General features: G+C 41.6%; 1 protein-coding gene across 1 annotated transcript in view; it reads right to left on the reverse strand.

Moving 5' to 3' along the window:
• Nucleotides 1–21,529, reverse strand: part of LOC115375849 (receptor tyrosine-protein kinase erbB-4) — a 149,487-nt gene that overhangs the window by 37,045 nt on the left and 90,913 nt on the right. The window contains exons 17-20 of the mRNA XM_030075430.1: nt 21,383–21,515; nt 10,305–10,427; nt 8,923–9,021; nt 4,830–5,015 (exon numbers count right to left, since the gene is read on the reverse strand). Coding sequence (XP_029931290.1) covers nt 4,830–5,015; nt 8,923–9,021; nt 10,305–10,427; nt 21,383–21,515 — 541 coding nt within the window. The remainder of the gene's footprint in view (nt 1–4,829; nt 5,016–8,922; nt 9,022–10,304; nt 10,428–21,382; nt 21,516–21,529) is intronic.

Here is a 21,529-nt window from a genome sequence, read left to right on the forward strand (position 1 = left end):
CAGGTTTTAGTTCAATTTATTACGATGCAAAATGTGTTTTTGATGTCATAAAATGCGCTCTCAAATAGAGCTGTGTGATAATGCAACATGTGCATGTACAATACATGTTTCAGTAGAGTGATACTGCAATGGTACAGTGATTCTGGGATATTGTGGCATGATTCTGTTGATGGTGACAAACAGCTTTGTACGTGGAGAAGTTAGGAATGGGAATTTTTAAGGAATATTATTTCACATTTTTAGAATTTGGTTGACATGAACATTCACTTCAATGGGAGGAACATTAATCTGATTATTTAATGTCTGATTTTGCATATTGTTGCTATACAACCAAAATCTTGTATCATAATATCAAGTTTTCAGAAACTAAGAAAAACAGTCTTGTCACTAGGTTGACCACTGTACGTTTTTCAGTTTATATAATCAATTTTGTAAACTCCAAGGGTTGTAGGGCTTTCTGAACCCATAGAGGAGCAAGTAAACACTCAATTTCAGCAAATTATGTGAGTATTTATATGAAAAATCACATTTCCCAGATCTATCCCAACAGAGAGAGAAAAAAAAAAAGTTGGGTTGAATTCAAGAGGCACACACTGGATTCAAAGACTTCTTTCATTTTCCTCATCTCCTCATTTGCCAATTATTTTTTAATGCTTTGTTTTAGGCAGGTAGGTGACAGATGACTGTGGTTTACAATGGGGTTTAGATATCAGTTTAGATAATCACAGAGAAGATATGAAAATCAGTATATTTAGGACATCTAACGTTCATAGTTATAAACGCTAAAAGAAATACTAAAATGTATTTGCATTTACTCTCTGACCTGAGTGTGGTTCTTACAGACAGAATAGCAGCTAAATCAAAGAAAGGACAGGCCTTTCTATTGCTAAATGCACCATGACGAAACCTCTATTGATTGCTGTGGAATGATTCACTGATTCACTAAACAAAAACAAATTATTTGTTACAGCTTACTGTGCCAAATAATGTAACTATATCTCTATGAGTCCCAATTTAAACTGTATTTCCAGGGGGGAAATGTTGAAAAGAGACAAAAAGAAATTAATCACAATTGATCAAGGAGCTTCATCTTGATACACAGATGCCTACAGCAAGAGGGCAGGAGATATCCAGAGCTACGCTAATAAACAGTTACAACGCAGATTGCTATCAATCACAATGAAGCAATTTGCTCAAATGAACACTACCTGGGTTGAGGTCAGTGGACAATCATAGACAATCTCTCTGTCTCGCTCTTCCTCGATTACAATACCAAAGAAAAACCGACACATCCTCCCCCCCTGCCGCCACAGGTGAAATCGAATCCAATTATGGCAATAAGTACCTGCTTAAGTAACCTGCTCCTCAAGCTCATGGGAATCATCCATCATGGTGGTGTAAGGAGTTGCAGCCCCCACACCCTATAAAACCAAAGCTCTCATCACGGACTCCCAAAATGGCTTACAGTGGATGAGAATCCATTTATTGTCCCTTACGGTGGCTAGAACACTTCAATTCCCATCCTCTTGCCAACATACAGCCATATAGGAGAGAGAGAGAGAGAGGGAGAGAGAGAGAATGATCTGGAAATTGGTTAGTAAAGGATATTTTCCATATAGTGGGTCATCTGTGAAACTGTAGTCTGTGGGTCCACAGCACTGTTAAATGGGAGCACGCTCGCTTGTAAGTGAGCTAATGTTAGCATTAATGTGACTGTGCAGGTCAAAAGTGAAGCCATTTGCAGTGTGACACATCTCTGTGACCTTTCCCAATGTCAGGGGGAAAACTAAATGATTTTACAAGCTTGTCTTATGCCTTGTGAGAGTTTGCCTTGAATGTTGGCTTGGAGGCAGATCAATGCAGATGCTCCCTCCATCTGCATATGCGATTTATCCAGTTAAATAGCAGCTTGAAGTTTTAGTTCTACAAATATTTCTTTAAGGGAGAGCTCCTCTGGAGGCACAAATATTTTCACTGGTTGAGTTAAACCTAAATGAACTACAGTTTTTGGTGCAAGATGGCAACCAGGCAGAGGTGGAAGTAACGACTTACTTATGTTACTGTAAGTGAGTAGCTTTTTTGAGTATTTTTTTTTTTTTTTAAGTCAGTAGTTTTACCTTCACTTAAATACATGTTTACTTGAGTATTCTACTTCACTATATTTTAAATCACATCTATTACAGAGAACAAATGATCAGTGACAGATTATGGAACCTTTCACAATAAAATGCACAATAAAATGTCAGAAAAGATGAGAATCTGCTTCTACATTTTTTGTTCTACTTTTTGTCATTTCCAGTTTTCACAATAAAAGCTGCACGATGAAAAACTGCAGATGGTCGATGGAAACGAGGACTATTTAGACGCAACGGGCAAGAATGTGGAATAAGTGCGGGAAAAAGGGGGAGTAATATCAGTGAGGATGAGAACCATGTAGACTCAACCATCATATTATGTACTTATTCCACATTTGTCAGTTGAGTCAACAGGGTCCTCACTTCAGTTTTGCATAATGCACCTTTAAAAGAAAGTAGTTTGAACCGTGTTCTCTCATCCTTTTATAACTACATGGAAAAAATCACACCTGATACAGTTACTATTATTATTTTTTTTGTTGTTTTTTTTTTCTTTTTTCTCATTCATGACAAATGATCCTGGTAGATCAGCAAGGTGTTGGAGTGGAAAATAAAAGCAACTCGTCACGTCTGATCAATCAGCTGTATTTCACAACTGCAGGGAGACTAAGGGAGCCGGAGGCAAACACAAAGGCTACTATTTGTTGTTTCAGTTTGAGGATTTTTTCTTGGAACAAGTATAAATATGATGAAACAGGGCAGAATAAAGCAGATCAGCCCACTAGGATCAAGAAAATGGCACTTGATTCAAGAATATTCTGTAAACAAGTTGATTAGCATTCGAAACAAGTGGGAGTATCTCATCCCACTGACAGATTTTTTTTTCCTACCTTGCATGAAGAAAAACAAGATTTTATGACTGAATATGAGAGTAATTGACTCGTTAAGGTGGAGATTTGCTGCTGTTTGATGTTTGCTGGTTCAAATCCCATGACTTTTTTAATAAATTTGGGTGGTGGAACTCAGTGCCCTCATCGTCCTCAGTGGCCGACATTAGCAGACTCTAGCTGTGCCGGGCAGCTCCCAGGTGTGAGTGTTTATAGCTGGATGAATATGAAGCATAGTGGTGCAGAAAAAAAGAGCATGCATCCTTAATCAGCTTTCCCCAGATACAGAACACAAAGGTTAAAAAAAAAAAAAAAAGTGCGCACGGTGGTTATCTTGTCTGAATTCCTGTCAGGCTGATCAGAGCCAGTGGTAATTCAGCATTTTTTCAGATAATTATGCTGATGTGGAATGCCTCTGTATCCCAGGCAGATGTGTGCCTGCGCAGCATGTAATAGCAGCGCAGCACCCTGGTGCAGCCCGGAGTTATAACTCACAGAAGTTATATCTTCCCAGACAGCTACACTATCAAGCAGTCTGTCTGTAGCTACTTAATTTGCGAACAAAACACAAATGTTCTCCGGGTAAGCAAAAGTACACTCGATATTTCAAGCGCCGCTGTCGTCTCAGTGATTAAAAGTACAGATTTTGTTTGGGTGGTGGAGAGTGAGTCACGCTGGCATTCATTTCTTGATTTTTTTTTTCCTTGCCACTTTCTTCCTGGAGGGTTGATCTGCGTCGATCGGAGTTCAAGGCAGACTAGGCCCGTCTGCTTCTGTGCTGCGTGGTGGGCTGTCATGTCATTGTGAAAGATTATGAATATGAGCATTGTGGTTTGTTGTGTCAAGCAGTGAAAATAATTAAGACCAACGGGGGCAAACTGGAAGGTATTTATATTAGAATGTGAACAGAAATATGCACCAAAATCTGTTCTAAATGCGTTTTTGAAAAGACACACATTCAAAATCGCTATCTAAACGAGTCATTTTGTCTCATCTTTGACGTTAGAATCTTGTTTTTCTTCAGTCAAAGTAAAATATCTGCCAGTGGGATGAGAAAACCTCACATATTCCCAATACTAATCAGCATGTTTCCAGAGTTTTCTTGAATCAAGTGTCATTTTCCTGATCCTAGTCGGCTAATCTGCCTTATTCTACCTTGTTTCAACATATTTATACTTAACTGCATTGGAAATCAGTGGGACTTTCTGTGACTGAAAGTGAGAAAAACAAGATTTTAACAAAGAAGATGAGACTAAATGGCTTGTTATGATCGAGGTTTTCCATCTCTCTCTCTCTCTCTCTCTCTCTCTCTCTCTCTCTCTCTCTCTCTCTCTCTCTCTCTCTCTGTCTCTCTCTCTCTCTCTCTCTTTCTCTTTCACTGTCTCACACACACGCAAATATGCACACACACACACACACATTAATAATGTGATGCCCAGCAAACCTTTTGGATAGATGTTGATATGACAACCTGCACCAACGTGGCAAGGTTGGGTTATTGTCATGTCAAAATTAAAGTTGAAACGATGTCCCCAGTCGTCCATAGCTGCAACCTCACTGTTTTGTGAAATCAGCACCTAAATATCTTGCTGACCTTAGCTAAAAACAGTTCTCAGACCTATTTTAATGTGACTTTTTAATGTGCCATGATGTCACACACTGAAAATTTTGTGCTCGTTTGGGTTGACGTTGAGCTTGGACACTTTCTGCACATCACCGGCTGTCAAATACTTCTCTGGAAAAATACACACACAACCTGGAGGTAGCACAAAAACTCTCAAAACACAAATGCTCACCTAATCACACACACACATACACATATACACACACCTCCAACACTCAATTTTGTCCGTCTTTGTGACCTTACCTTGGCGATTTGGACACACCAGTTGAGCAGCAGCTGTGATCCGATGTTGTCCTTGTGCTCATGCACATAGTCGAGGAGGCACCCGTGGGGCATGAGCTGGGTGACAAGCTGGATGGTGGGACTCAGGCAGACGCCCAGCAGGCGCACCAGATGAGGGTGCTCCATGCTGGCCATGATCAGGGCCTCCTGGGTGAGAGACAGAGAGAGACTCAGAGGATGGCTGCCATGGAGATACCTGATAGTGGTGTTTTTTGTTCAGCCACGACTCATATTAACTAGGCAGTTCTTCAGTTTATTCCAAACACTCCTCTACTGCTGCAGCGGGAAATATAAAATACAACACTTGCTGTGTGCCAGAGGACTCATTCGCTGAGAGAGAGCAGCAAAAAGAATTTTTAACATAACCAAACTTCAGGTTATTACATCGGGTTTAGTTAACATGGCAGAACTTACTTCAAATTCTAAAATCATTAAAATTACAAAACAGAGTCCAAAATTAACACCCATCAAGCACTTCATGTAGGTAAAAATTGTCTTTGGATAATACATTTTAAAAAGGGCAGATTGCAAATAAATCTCCATCTTAACAAGTCATTTAGTTTCATATTTCTTGTATAAAAAAGAAATATAAATTAATCAATCAAACAATTGTAAATCTTGATGACATGTACTAATCAAAGTAATCAAGGAAAGTATCCAACTAATTAAAGGGATAGTTTAACAGGATTTCTCAGTTAATGGAAAACAAACATGCTCGTGATCTAACAAATAAATATTTTTATCACTTAATTACTTGATTCACAAACATGATGATAATTTTGCAAAGGTTTCTCAATTTAAGTGAGGATGTTTAGACCAGATGATTTACATGTTTATTCCACATCAGACGAGTCTAAAATTCCTTCCCTCAAATCAACCCTTGGCAATTTTGCACAGTGTGCCTTGAAGCCAACAAAATGGACACATGAAGAAACAACAACAACAACAACAACAAAAAGGCAGAGAGAGGATGAGTCAGTGAGAGGTGGCATTTCAATAATGCTGGAGCATTACATGTAGCAAAGTTCTCACTTTCCCTTGTAGAAATGTTAATTTTGGACCATGGCCTTTCATATATTGAACTTAAGAGTCAATCATTGAAAAATAAGGCCCTGTAGTTATGTGAGTAGTTTTCAGATTTTGAAACTGTGTGAGAACTGGAAGCAATGTGACCCCAGTCATGGTGTAGCAGAAGTATGACTGGTTGGTTGGTGGTGGTAATGAGGTGGTTGGGGATCTAGTGTATGAAACAGAATCTACTGCAGAAATCCACGCTTTGTGCATCTGTCTTTCATGGTTAATACTGTATTATTTTCCAAAGACTTCCTCCCAGGAGCCAGCAGCATGCAAAAAGTGAGACTTCAAGGATGACGGCTATATTTGCATGCGCAGCAAACACAGAGTACACACTGCCTGTGTGAGAAAATTTAGTAAATCCTGCAGAAATCTTTCTCGGAGCCGCCTTGGGTAGAAGCCCTATGAAAAAAAAATCCTTATTCATCAATATTTCAATATGTATGAAACACAGAGAAGTGTTGCACTAACGCATTTAAAACACCAAATATGTGCTGTGCATGCTTGTATATACTCGGCGCTGTCTCGTACAAAGTCAAAAAGTGTTTGATTTCATACAGCCAAACTACTTTCCATTTTTCTATCTTGTTTGATATTGTGTGCAAATGCATTTTCTGTGTTTCCTCTCTCATCTCCCTCTCTCTCTCTCCCTCTCTGTTTCTGTCTCTTTCAGCAGCAGATGGATATAGCAGTTTGCACAGTTGGGACTTGATGTTGGGTAATTGTTATGGCGGAGCTGCAACCAGAAGGGTGTGCGGTGGCGATGAAGTGTTATGATAGCGCGGCTGATATCCACGGCGGGCGTGCGTGCGCGTTTGTGTTCGTGCTCATGTTGTGGCCGAGCAGAAGCTGAACTGCACTCAAAGCCATTGCTTGAAAAACACTCACTTCAGTGGCTCTCTTCATCTCTCGCTGCCTCTCTGTCTCATTCGCACGCGCTCTTGCCAGCTCTGTCAAACACTCACACCCACATAAACACACACCAAATGGTCAAGGAGGTGTGTGTCCAGACTGGGGCCCCGGGGCGGCTGATAGATAGATGAGGTGCCTCTTTAAATTTAGATGAGCTTAGAAGGGAAGGTGGTGGTGGTGTGTAGTGGCTGTGAGTAGATTAATTCTAAACAGAAGGAGGAGGGGGGCGAAGAGGCAGGAGAGGGTGCAGAGGGTGTGAGGGTGGGGTGGGGGGCCTTTTGGCACCATCAGTGGCCTGATTTAAACAGAGGCTGCCGGCCCAAAGTAGTGGCACTACATCTCCACTTCATAAAACCACCTGCCCCTTTTTCCCACCCCGCCCCAACTGCATTATCCAGCTACAGCCACTTCTACGCCGGGCAAACCCTGCACCTCGGGATCAATAGACAGGAGAAGAAGAAAGGAGGGAGGGAGACAGGGGAGTGAGTGAGAGAGAGAGAGAGAGAGAGAGAGAGAGAGAGAGAGAGAGAGAGAGAGAGCTTATTCTTTCTCCGTGATCCCAAAAGACCTGGGAGTCGTAAACTGTGTCAGGCTAAACTCTTGCTCTTGCTTCCTCCTCTCGGGGCAAACATTACGAGGGTGTGTGTGTGTGTGCGTGTGTGTGTGTTTGGGTGTGATTTTCATCTCTCTCAGCGCTGACCTCCATTACTGCCACATGACCCTCCTTTCCCGTCTAGCTCACTCACTCTCTCACTCACTCACACACACTGGGCTGGCAGAGCCCTGCAAACTTGGCGGATGTGTTGGTGTGTGTGTGTGTGTGTGTGTGTGTGTCGCTGCATGTACGCGCATGAACACACACTAAATTAAAGTATGCATTATTACATGTTTGCATTCCTCATATCAAATAATCAAACTGGTCATTCAAACTAAACAAATTTGCAAACACAAGCAATTCAGCCTGCGTCTTTTACTAAGCTGCCTTGGGAACCTTTTGTTGGCATGTGCGTAAGTGTGTGTGTATGCATGAACGGTGCCCAGGCGCAGATGGGGGAGGACGGGGTGTGAGATGCAAAAACAGGGGGGGAGTCGTGTTTATGGGTGCAAGCAAAGTGTGTATGTGCAGAGTAGGTGCCTGCATGCATGTACATGAGCATGTTTTGTTGGTTGCATACACATATATATATATATATGTGTGTGTGTGTGTGTGTGTGTGTGTGTGTGTGTGTGTGTGCGTTTAGGGGTGTGTTTGGAGCCAGCACTCCAGTGGCGAGTTTCCCAGTGGCGAGGCGTGAGCCTGCCTTTAGATTGCTGTTTAACAGGCTGACAGACAGGGCATATTGGCTCTTGGTGGACAGAGACACCCACTGGGAGACACAGGGACAGTGGAGGAGAGGAGGGGAGAGGAGAGGAGAGGAGAGGAGAGGAGAGGAGAGGAGAGGAGAGAAGAGAAGAGAAGAGAAGAGAAGAGAAGAGAAGAGAAGAGAAGAGGAGAGCTAAGGAAAACAAAGGAAAACAAAGGAAAGGAAAGGAAAGGAAAGGAAAGGAAAGGAAAGGAAAGGAAAGGAAAGGAGAAACCATGTTGCAAAGGAATTCTGATGTTGGATCCCCTTTTTCACTTTTTCTCCCCCCCTTCCTCTGGGAAGAAAGACATATGGAAGGAGAAACTATGAGTGAGGGGAGGAAAAAAGGAATTGAGCATAAAATCTGGAAAGAGATGACAGATAAGGAGGAGAGGATCATCAAGGAAAGAAGCGCAAACTACTTTGCTATGTCCCTCCTTCCTTGTCTCCTTCCACCTTCCTTTGTCAGCCCAAATTCCAATAAAGCAATATCTCATAAACAAGTGGTGTTTTTTATAGAGTCCCGTTCAATACACAGCTGGCTCTATACTGTGGTGGAGTTCGCTTTATGACTGGCTCCAACTGAGAGGGTGCTCTCGTAAGAATTTACCACCGAATGCACAATCCCACAAAGTGACAGCGTCAGACATTTCATTGACAAGGCTAAGACTTTTATGCGCACACACAGACACATACACAAACACTGTTGCAGTATAAATACTCACATCCATGAACTCCACATTGGCTTTAGGTCCGGTGGTCTCATTGAGGATTTTAATAGCCACAGGGATCTTCACTGTCTCACCCTCTGGCACCCAAATGCCCTGAAATATACAGGCAATCACCATAAACTTACAGCCTCGAGTGATAATAAACACACACAAACACACACAGCTGACTGAAGTGCCAAGTTTTCTGTAGATCACAACTATGGCACTGCAAAAAAAAAAAAAAAAAAAAAAATCTCCTTCTGCAATCATTTAAGTCTCATAGTCATAATCTTGTTTTTCTTCCAACAAATGAAAAAATCTACCGGTGAGATGAGATAATCTTGTGTTTCACTGCAGTTTCACTTATTTCATTTTCATTTTTTCTGGGAACAAGTATAAATATGTTGAAACAAGGCAGAGTAAGACAGATCACCCCACTAAGATCAAAAAATGACATTCATTGAAGGAAATTCTGGAAACAATGGCAGATTTTTCCTTTGTCTGAAGAAAAAACAAGATTTTAACACTGAATATGAGACTAAATGACTTTGTTAAGATAGAGCTTTTTTGCAGTAAGTATTCGCTAATCCACCCATTATTATTATTATTGCTCAAAGCCGCCTCCTCCAGAAATGTTTCTCATTAGAAAAATTATCTCTTATATCTTAAGGGACCCCAAGAGAAATTGCAGAAGTCTGCTGTGGTGTTACTTTGGCGGATTTGGTGATTACACCTACTCTTTTTTTATTACTTCTACTGTCAAATGAACTACTCATCTGCAATAAAAAGTAAGGCCATGAGGAAAAAAATGATTTGGTGAAATTAAAATTAAGAAATTAAATCTTTTCAGTTAGTATCAGGCACTTAAACGGATCTGCCTGCTACAAGGGAGGAGCTGCTGAGCAAAATATGGCCCTAAATTAATATATGTAGATGTATTAAGTATGAAGCTGTGCAGTAAAATAGGGTTATAAAATAAATAGGGCCGTGAATACAGGAATTGAGAGTAATTTAGAGACAGTAGTTGAGAATGCAGTATTTATTCAGGGAGTTTGCTGAGTTTAGGGGTGGAATGACTAATTTTGCCAAGGGCAGTGGAGTTGGCAAGCGAACAGCAATTCCCGTTCCAGGTCCTTGAGCCGCCCTAGGCTCAGGTCTGTCAGTAAATCCACCGACAAAAGGCAATGTTTATTCTTATTGTTAGGTTGTCTAGCAGGGCTGTTCATCTTATAATAGGGAAGCTGTAGATGAAAGAAGCTTTGTGACTGACTATCTTTAACCTCTACCTGGCTCACTGATATCTGGTCTTTCATGCAAATCGCTACAAACATTCATACAAATGCCAGCACACTCACATATGTACACAAAATGACACTTATGGATACACACACACTGACCTTGTACACTGTACCGAAGGCTCCAGAGCCCAGGATCTTGACCCTCTTCAGTTCTGTCTCTTTCAGGATTCGCAGCTGTGCCTGGTTAGGGGCCGTGCCACTGGGGGTCAGGGGCTCCACCAGCTGAGAAACCACACACACACACACACACACACAGACACAAACACACACATTTGTATCATTTAGTCCTTGTGACCACTTGCCACCTCATTTTTTAACAGGCAGTGCCACAGAGTTGGTTAGAAAGTTATGAGGTATGGTTCTTGCTTGCTTAAAACAGCAACCCAACACCCAAAAGCTATATATTTTGTGTCATTTACTCACCCCAAATTCTCTTGAAAGCCCAACAAAATGGTTCAAAAAACTCATGTCATTTCTATTAAAATGGAGTTGGTAACAAACACCAGCAAAAAAGATTCTCATATACAGTGTATAATCTCAGTCTGAGACTCCATTCATGTGTTCAGTACATCCAAAATCAATATAATGACCCTGTTCCTGTTCCTGTTCAGTTCCTGCATTGCTAATAATGCTGAATATGAGACTAAATGACTTGTTAAGATGGAGATTTTTCAAAGTGGTCATTCTCTGTGAGGCATGCTATTAAAAACTTTTTTTTTGGCCAGTCAAGAGAACTTAGGGTGAGAAAATGATATAAAATATGTTGTTATTTGGTTATTTGAGTGTATTCCTTTAAAGTAATAGTTATCTAGTGTCTGACACTCTGAAGGCAAAAAATATATAAATAAATAAATAAAAATCTAAGTCTTCAGCACTGTTGGGAACGTGCACTCCTCTCCGACTGTTCCATTTGAAATAATAATAAAAAAGCCAGAGCTGGACGAGAAGTTCCTAATGAACACCCAGGCTTGTTTGAAGTTTCTCCACATGGATGCAAGTACAAACAAAACAATACAGATTCAATGAGAATTTTTGGTGACAGTCCTGATTGCCATGTTATCGCAGAGTGCACATGCACGAAAAAAAAAAAAAAAAAGCCTTCAAGCCATTTATGAACCATCCTGTTCTACCAAACAAAATACAGGGACAATGAATGTGAAGTCCTGCCTGAGCTGCCAGTTACCAGTTTAGACCGCAGCGGGCACACACTAAACAAATCACAGTTTGGTGTCAGCTACTATCACAGCCGACAAAGAGAAGCGACTCACCAGCTGTGCACATACAAAACAATTCCAATTCAAGGGTATGACAAGCCTCCTCCACACTGCCTGGCTGCCAATAACAGCTGACACTGAACAGCGTCCCAGCAGCTGGCCGGCCACCCGCCTCACCACTAGCCGTGGAACAAAGCCCCGGCTACTAAATATAAAGAGCAAGAGCTGGCACCTGTAGCCGAGCTGTGAAATGATCTGAGCCAGGGGGAAGGAGGCGCCATACAGACACCGACCCACACACACATGCAGACACACAAGTATCAGGACAGACACACGTGAACACACACACACACAAATTCAACCAGTCTCTCCATCTTTGTTTATTTGATCATCAAAAATATAATGCATAGCCAACAGCCATGCACTGAAATCATTAAGGACAATGCATCAACTTAGACCAAACGATTTCTAATATTGTTTGACACAGCCTCTCTCTCATGTTTTTGATTTTGCATTTAAAATGAGAATAATAATCTCTATGTAACAAGTTACAATTTCATTGAGCTCTGATTCACCCAATTTTTCTCCAAAAGTAACTTTAAGGTTAGAAAACATGTTTTTTTCATATTGTGCTACAATATTACACACATGCTGTGCACTGAAGCTACATCACACTTATTTTGAGAGAAATATTCAAGAAGAAATTAATTTATGGCTGGAGCATTACATCAGATGTAGAAAATATCTACATGTCTACATTTTATACAGATTTCACTGTAATTCAGCAGCCTGGTATCGCTGGAAACTTCGGGATCTCCTCTATAATTTAAAATAAACTTCTGTGGGTTTGAACAAAGTGCAGTATAAACAAACCCGCTGATGGGATCAGCAGGGTTGAAGAGGTTTAAAATCTAATTTGCAAGAGGAGACCTGACTATGAAGGCGGCATAAAACAAGAACACATCAAAGTTGCAAACAAGGACATCAAAGAGAGGACAGCAACCAATTAGTTACATAGGAACATCTGTGTAAAGCATGAACGCAACTGGTTTGATGTATATCGACTTTAAAGGTGCACAAATTGCACAGTGAGCACTCCCTAGACTCAACTGCTAAACGTAGACACATAGATACCAGATACCAGAACACAGAACAGCCAGTCACCAAATCAACAAGTCATCCAACGAACTATAGCTGGAACTAGATCTTACTAGGAAGGTTTACGGATTAAAAAACAAAACAAAACAACACAGCACTAAACTAAACTAAACAGCAGGTGAGTTGCTAGGTAACGAGTCTATAAATTACAGTAAACTGTTCAATCAGTTGCTTGTTGCTTCCGGCTTCACAGAACGGAGATAATAAATCCCCGTTCTGTCATCAGCTGATCTCTGTGATTGAAATCTCAGAAAAGACGAGTCGACGATGTAAACTTTCAGAGAAGTAACAATCAAAACATGATGTGTCATTACTGCAAGTCAAAATCCTCTACTGCACATGTGTCGTGGTGTAAATCATTTGTACAGTATTCCGCGTATAGTAATGAAGTCATTTGTTCAAGGTTGCTCTCCTAATCATGCAATAATTGGCGGAGGGAAAATGGACCATCAATCAGACCGTGTGTGTGTGTGTGTGTGTGCAGATGTGCTCAGCTTGTCAGTCTTGATGTTCAGATTTTGCACCTAAAGTAGCTATATTGTATTGTCTAATCACATTCACATCCATCCATTCATTTGACTGAATAGTTTTTATTTTATTTATAGTTTATATAGAATAAGAATATAATTTAAGAAAACTACAACAGGTGCCATAACACGGCAAGGGCATATATACCAAATGGCACCACTTTATTTTAATTTAATCTGAGTTCTTCTTTAAACACAGGCGTATTTCCAAGGTGGCAATCTAAATCACTCTCAAGGAGCTGTTCTCCGCCCAACACATTGTTGGAGGGCCTGCTATCTCTATGGGTTCCCCCACCCCCTGCACACTGCTCTGTCTATATTTATGTCACTGACACACACACAAATTCATTTAGACAGTAATATCACACTCACATGCACACACATGGCACACATCACACACATGGAAACACATGCACATATATGCACACCCACTCATAAATCCAGTCCACCTCCTTATAGCTCATCACATGTACACACAAATTCAATCACCCATCCACAATGGACAAAACACACCCAACACAAACACACAGACTCACAGTAGAAGTCAATATGTCTGATCAATACGTGTCTTAATGAGCCTATCAGCCTATCAGCCTATCAGTTCCCTCATTCGCCGCGGTTTATCAGCGGCATAATCACCCGGCTCAGCCATGGCCATCAAACAATATAATGAGACCATATATCAGTCGGTCAGCCGTACAAGCGCTTACTCAATGTGATATAAAACCATCAGCACAATAGGACCAGCAGTTGCACCGTCGGCGGGGCCGCAGAATGGATGACATTGCCTGCAGCTCGGCAATGACACACTGTTTAATAGCTACTGTTATGGCTGGGCCTGAAGGAGGAGTGTAAGCCTGCGGCGGCATCACAGAAGAGAGTTAGCAGGGAGAATAAAGAAGGGAGAATGGGGGATAAATACTGGAGAAAAAGAAGGAGAGAGAGAGAAAGGAAGGGGAGAAGTCAAAGAAAGAGAGTGAGGAGGAAGGAATGAGTGAATGAGTAAATGACTGTATATGAAGCAGGGTGTGGGTTTTTTAAGGACAAGTTCACTATTTTGGAACCTAGGCCCTATTTACAGATTGTCTGGCGTCATCCTCAGACATAGAGACCCTCGGTCACTTCAGTATTGATCCTGATATCAATGTGCTGCAGGATCCCGCTCAGCTACAGCAGCAGCCAATGCGGCAATTGTAAATGGCTTTGAAAAACTAAGATAATATTAATTTTTCAAAATGGGAAGACTGGTATATGCTCTTAGCAATTTCAGAATGTGAACTAAAAAAGGGTTCACCAAGCAAGCATTTAGTCAATAATTATGGACTGAAACAGTGGTATTCATTTGGGACTTGTTTTGACTGCTTTCATGAATGACTCTGGCAGCTGGGCAGAGTGTAGCTACAGCGTGGAAGTTTACAGTTTGAAATTAGAGCTTGGTTTGTGAAATAAGTAGTTTCAAACAGAGCAGTTCTGTTGATTTAAAGATTGCTTTGTGAAACCTTTTTCAGGAGAGCATTTTGAGAATATACACCAAGCTTCCCATTTCAGAAAAGTAACATTATCTTACTATCCCTTGTAGGTGCTTTAAGATCCACATTATAAATATATTTTATATGGATTAGCTGTTTAGGAGGGGGTGACCTGGTCCACATCGTGGTTGGAAAAACTCAAGGATATATTAGGCCCTTTGAAAATTATGTTGATTTGTATGATGAGTTTTTTTTTTTTTTTTTTTAACTTTGCCAGAAAAGGCCCAGCTTTGGTCATGGAGGATCATCCACAGTATTGGAGGTGGATAATGCTTATCAGCCCGATATATCGGCAAACTGCATTATAGCACATTGATCCATTTGTGGACAGACTGCATGAAAAACAAGAAAATTAGAGATGTTGTAGATAGAGAGAGACACACACAGAGATGCTGTAGATAGAGAGAGAGAGGGCGAAATGGAGCGAGTCCGAAAGAGACAGCAGCAATGAGAGGAAGGGAGGAGGTGACAGAGCAGTAATAAGAGCAGATGGTGACAGGCTGTAGCTGTTATTGTTTCATTAGGACAAGCCTGGACTGGGCTGATGAGGGGAGGAGAGGAGAGAGGAGGAGACAGGAGGAGAGGAGAAGAGGAGAGGAGAGGGTATGGGAGTGCGATTAAATAAGATGCAGTCCCAAGGTCTCCAAAACACCCCACCCACCCCGCTTCTCTCTCTCTCTCTCGCTCTCTCTCTCTCTCTCACACACACACACACACACACACACACACACACACACACACACCACACCACTTTATTTACCAGCTAATAATGCACCTGCTTTTGCCAAATGAAGTTCTCTGGTGGCGCAGTGGAGAGGATTGGGATGTTTCATTGGACAAATAAGCAGCACATTCAAGCCTCGAGCTAGAATACATTCACAGAATTATTTTGTATTGAATAAGTAAACACTGTCCTCAAACTTGTGCTGCTAACCCTCCGGTATACACTTAGATGTTCAAATTACCCATATAAAATGCTATATTTGTTACAAAATGCTGTCTAATTGAAGGGGGTTGCTGGAGAACAAGCTTATGGTACAACAAACCTTTGTCTCAAGGCAAATGTACTATCTGGAACAAGAATTAGTATTTGTGTTTGACTGTGGTTTTTAGTTTACGACAGATAAAACCACCAACCAAATTTATAAGACTGAATCTCAGTATCAGTGGCAAAGACCTTAGTTGGGAATTATTTCCTGCAGAAAAACTCCAGTAAACTATATCAGTGTGAATGAGTTTGTACATTGGCAGGAATACGTAGTTCCCAATGGCATGTCAGATATCTGTGTCCTTGCTTGTGGAAACAGCTGTTGCTGTGGAGCTGTTCACATGTACATTTTTGATAATTTGAGCTCCAAAAACCCAGCCTGCTTGTTTTTGGTTGAGGAAGGGCAGACTGGAAACCTTGCCACATCACACAGAAACTACCTCTGTGGATAGACTGCACCAAGGGTAAGTAGGAGAATCTCTTTCTATTTGTATTTTGGGTGAACTGTCCCTTTTCATTTCTAACAAAGCCTCCTACACCTTCAGCTGTTGCTCTTTTTAAGTGCTCAACCCATATTGGCCATGACTGGCCAGCTATAGCTTTAGCCAAATTCTTTTTCGTCATCTCACAACCAACTCCCACCCCAACTGCCCACCGAGATCAGCAGGTGAATACAAAAGGTCAACCAAAACTTTTCTAAACCCACCTGCCTCTTCTTCATCGTCATTCAGTGACAATAAAATCAAACACCACTTGAACTAGACAGTGCGGTGCAATCTGTTCCCTTGTATCCCTAAATGAGTAACAGAATACTCATTTAACTACAGGGCTAAAAGGACAGACTGAATGCAATGAAAGACAGACAGAGACTATTTGCTGCCACTAATTGCTTGATCAAATAATAAACCCCACCTAAGATAAGTGTAGTTTAATAGGCTTTCTGAGTGGATATTTTTTTCTCCTGATATGCTGTTTCTTGCTTGAATGGTTGAATGGTGTAACTACACTTGAAGCACAGTGACACAAAGTAAGCCGAATAAAGCAATTTGTGTATTATGGTGCACAGCATACCTATCATTATGCAAGGTCACTCATTATGCTACAATATTGTGGCTCTAGAGGACATAATAGAGCTCTAATACAGTTATTTCTGCTCACTATATTATGTTGCCATTGCCATTTGATCATAAAACTTACTACACCTTCTTATGTACACATTAACATAGGCAGCTTTCATTGAAGCTTTGGGCTTCTTGAAATATAGTGACTGAGTATTGGTGCTCCCTATCTCTTGGGGGAAATTGGAGCATCATGTATGTATCAGCTTAATGTGCACAATAAAGCTGTGTTCACACACAGTGTCTATGTTTGCAAATCCTATTGGAAGCAGCCATAAACACTCAGTGCTCCACTGTTCTAAAAAAATACATCCAAAAAGCATTGCTGCTGGTGGTGTTTTGTTATCATTTTTTTTAGTTGAAAGAAATTCAACTTTTCAAAACCATGGCTAGTGACAACTGCTTTTAATCAGCCCACCAAAGGCAGAATTGGATACAGAGCTCCATTAGTTTGCAGTCAGTGAACATCATTGGCTATCTTAAAAATGTTTTTTAAAAAATAAATATGAGCCTAAAAACACTCTTAGAAGTGCCTTTTTGACTCAGAAAGATGCAGGAAAAAATGCTTCCTGTGAGAGGACCCTGATTTAAAATGCAGTTAAAAGAGTTTAAAAGTCTATTAGTGCAGGAGGTTGCAAACTTTCTCATGTTCTGAATCTCCTGCAATTGAATTTCACTGAGTGGCAGACCTCCATTTGAGGTGATTTTACCTTAGGGACCTTGATATGACAAGATATTTTTGAAGCCCCTTAACGGACCATACCAAGTGATTTTGCATGTTTATCGTCATATCTATAAAATGTATAAACTTCATGATTCTGCTAATCTTTTCCCAAGCAAGCAGTGTTTTAGAATGATCATTTTTTGTAACTTTTATCCAGTCATTAGATTCAATTCAGGGGAATCGCCTGATAGGTGGCTGCAATGTAAAATGTGGGTAAACTGTAGTAAATGGTCCAAACATTCAGAATCACTGGAACCTCTGGTATGGTCTCTTGTGGGTCCACCGACCCCAATTTGAAAACCACTGTCCTCGCAGCTTTAGTTCAGTTAGCCTGCACTGTGCTGAGCAACACAGACTGAAACACCAGGAGCTGTCCAGTTACCCAGGTGCTGAAATTCTTCTTGTAAGTGAGTGAGGGAGCACGAAGCAGCATGGGAGCTGTCCACAACCTGTGGTGCTGAAACACTCACACAACCCCTGTCTTAACAAAGGAGCTAGAAGGGGAAGTGAGACACTGTGACTTCAAGCGCATTAGTCCTGCTTCATTGGACTGGGGTCAGAGTTCACAGCCCAGGGTCGCACTGCAACAGTGAGGGGACTCTGCTGGTTGCGTTGTCTCTCCTTGCAAAAATCAATTTGTTTTCAGGGCCTTCCTCAAAAGGCACTGCAGGGTGAGGCGGGTATTTCTGTATTAGTCTATTTTTTTCAAGGTGAAAGAGAGGTAGGGAAAAAAGGTGGAGTTGAAAAGACAGAGGAATAAAGCATCTGCTCACAGGGGAGACAAAGAAATAGGTAAGTAGAAAGAGAGATAGATCAAAATAGAAGAAGAAAACAGAAAGGGGAAGGGTGAAGACACTAAAAAGACAGAGGCAGAGAGTGACAAAACAACAATGAGAATAGTGAAACAGAATAAGAGAACAAGAAAGCTATAAAATAGGAGTGAGTTTTGCAAGTCAACACAGCGTAACGGCCATTGCCATGTGTCCTTGATATGGAAATGCAGACTGAGTGTTCAGATCACATTTTGACAGTGTGTACCGGAGGCATCTTTTTCTGTCTGACACGAGAGGTGAGCGTTCTGTTTAAAAAGCCATGGCAGACACACACACAGAGAGAGGGAGTCCCTGAGCCTTCGCTTTCCCCAAATCTCTCATCCAGACAAGCTTGATCTCCATTCACAGGCACAGACTCAACTCCATTATTCGTTTTAATAGTGAATCCACATTCGCTGGCTGTCTTATGGTTATCAGCCTATCTTGTGGTTTCATCACCCAAAAGTGCCTCTGGAAAGCATGATACGAGCCACACTGAGTGCAGGTTTTTAGTATGCCGACCAGGTGAAGGTGGAGAGAGACTACAGCAAAATATACTTTCAAATGTAAAGTGTATAAGGAATGTGGAGTATGTGGAGAGTGTGTGTGTGTGTGTGTGTGTGTGTGTGTGTGTGTGTGTGTGTGCGTGTGTGTGTGTGTGTGTGTGTGTGTGTGTGTGCGTGCGTGCGTGTGTGCGTGTGCGTGTGCGAGCAGTGTAGAAGGCTGCATTTATGTATTCTGTTGAATATCCCAAATTAAGATGAAAAAACTTGGCCTTGGCCAGTATGAGGCCTTGGAATATATATATGATGGGCACACATATAGCCTCTTCCCTAGAGGATAAAATCATGAATGTCAGGTAGCAGCACTGTCAACCTTTGACTTGCTCTTGCACAGAACAACAACCTGCAATGACTGAGCGCATAGGGATTCAGTCGCCTCAGCAGAACACAAACCTGGTGATGTACATAGTGGCTGCTGTGGGGATTGACCCTGTGACCTCTGGTTAATGGCCTCTGTCTAACCTATAGTCCAACCTACCACAGGCTTTAAAGGTTTTACCACATCTAATTACTTGTATACCCAGTTACATGTCCTTGGAGAGCAGGAAAATTTGACTTGGCTGACTCTATTTCAGGCTTTGCATCGGCAATAACCATGTCTTCATAAACTGTCATGTTTAATGAAGTTGGATGCAAAAGGGAGCAAAAGGGATCCCCTCCAAGAAGTTACTTTTTTGTCTGTAGTTCTGTCCCAAATGCCCTCTGCCCTGCCGTCCTCCTCTGAGCGCATGGGTTTGTGCCATTGCTCTGCTTTCCACCCACTGCTCCTGATTCATAATCTAGTTAGCTGGCGTACATTGCATTCTGGCAGTGGTGTGGTGAGAATCAACTGCTGGTGGTGAAATCAGTGTCCCCCACATAAAGTAGTCTGTTTTCCAAAATATGCGTTTGCATATGATTAGAAAACATTAGTCACATTTTTGAACCACGCTAGTTGATGTGAGGGACACCAATGTCCATTTCTAGTATAAAATTGCTTCAGAAAAGACTTTTGACGGACACTTTTGCATAAATTTTGCAAGTTTTCTGAATAGTCGCGAAATAGTTACTTGCAGTTTGAAAAAGAGGGAGCAAATAATGCCAATAATTTCATTAACTTTAACTACCTTGAACCATAACATTAGAAAGACTAGGCTATAGCCAAATGCAACACAAACATATATTGTCTGTGTTTGTGCTCACATTGCCTAGTAGTTGCATTCCGAATGGAGCTCCGAATCACTTTGGCTCCATCTTCTCATCACCATTCGGCTCTTGTGACTCCGTTGCCTTGCCCCACATGTACTTTTTTTCTCAGCCCCTCCTTGCCTGTGACAGTACATTAGTGAATCTGCTTGGACCAAAGACTTCCCTCCCGGTCAAAGGGCTGTCGGAGCAGGGCTTGGTTGATTAAGATGGATGTGTGCGGCCGGGACTAGGCAGAAACAGCTCACGGCAGACCCCGCCACCCCCCCTGCCCCTCCACCCCACTCCACCCATCCCGTCTCAGGCCTGACAGCTGTCTATAATGCTGCTGCCTCTACCTGTAAATTATACTAATGCAGTCTGACAAGCAGCCTGCCCAACTCCCATAGGCAAGGCCACACAGAGGACCAGCAGTGATGATATAGCTGCTAGGCCATCAGGAATGGAGGGAGAAATCGGGTTTGTGTGAGTTTGCGTGCATGCGTGGAGATGCAAAGGTGATAGAGGGCTTGCACGCATGCAAACACACAACCACACAAATGCGCATGCACCAAAACCCCACACTCCCCTACACCTCAATCTTTGACTCTCTCTTCTGAATATAAACTCCATTCCGCGGTCTAATGCTTCCCAGAAACAAAGCCTCTTCAAGGCCAGATCGATGGGTGATGGCCGCCATGCATAATCTTAAAACATTCTGCACAGTGCGTGATTTGGCTAAGTACCATGCCCAAGGTTTAATACTTCAAGGTTTGCTTAGAAGTCTAGTTTAGTCGGCATCCGTCTGGAAGATTGCACTAGAACTTTCGAATAGGGAATCTATAACAAACACAAACAAAAAAGAGATCCCAGCACCAAAAGCTAAGCAAATAGGATTAGGGAAACTCTATCTTTACAACTCTATCCATTGAGGTTGAGTGTGATTTAGAAGATTGTTTAAGCTCTCAAAAAAAGCATTGCCTTATTTGTTTTTGCCACAATAATAGTGAAAAGGCAGCCATCCTCTCATGAAGGCTTATCCAATTTCCTCTCAGGGATCAATAAAGATTATCTTATCTTGTACTGCTTTAATTTATTGACAGATATTAATATGAGGTTCTGTAGTTGAAACTATATAATTTATCCCACAATCTACAACTCTACACCCTGACAGAAATAATCCTAAATCAAATTATGCCAGTTTTAAGTGATGCATTAGCCAGAGGGCGTCTTTATGGAATTAATTTAATATCATCCTGAGTATTTTCCTGTAAGTGAAAGATTATTTTCTGCTGCCTTAACAGTCACTGGCTGCAGAAACTGATTCGCAGCAAAATCCTTTAAGCTGTTTGACTGATGTTTTGAACTTTGCCCTCTTACCTCTGTCTCTAGGAAGCGGCGCAGGGCTCGCTTTTTCTTGATGCTCTTGCGTCGGACATAAACGGCAACACTGAGTGCCACGATGACGATGACGAAAAGGCCACCGATAATGCCAGCCGCTATCAGAGGTGTCCTGGAGAGACAAAG

Source organism: Myripristis murdjan, chromosome 2 (genome assembly GCF_902150065.1).
Source record: "Myripristis murdjan chromosome 2, fMyrMur1.1, whole genome shotgun sequence".
Taxonomy (NCBI): domain Eukaryota; kingdom Metazoa; phylum Chordata; class Actinopteri; order Holocentriformes; family Holocentridae; genus Myripristis; species Myripristis murdjan.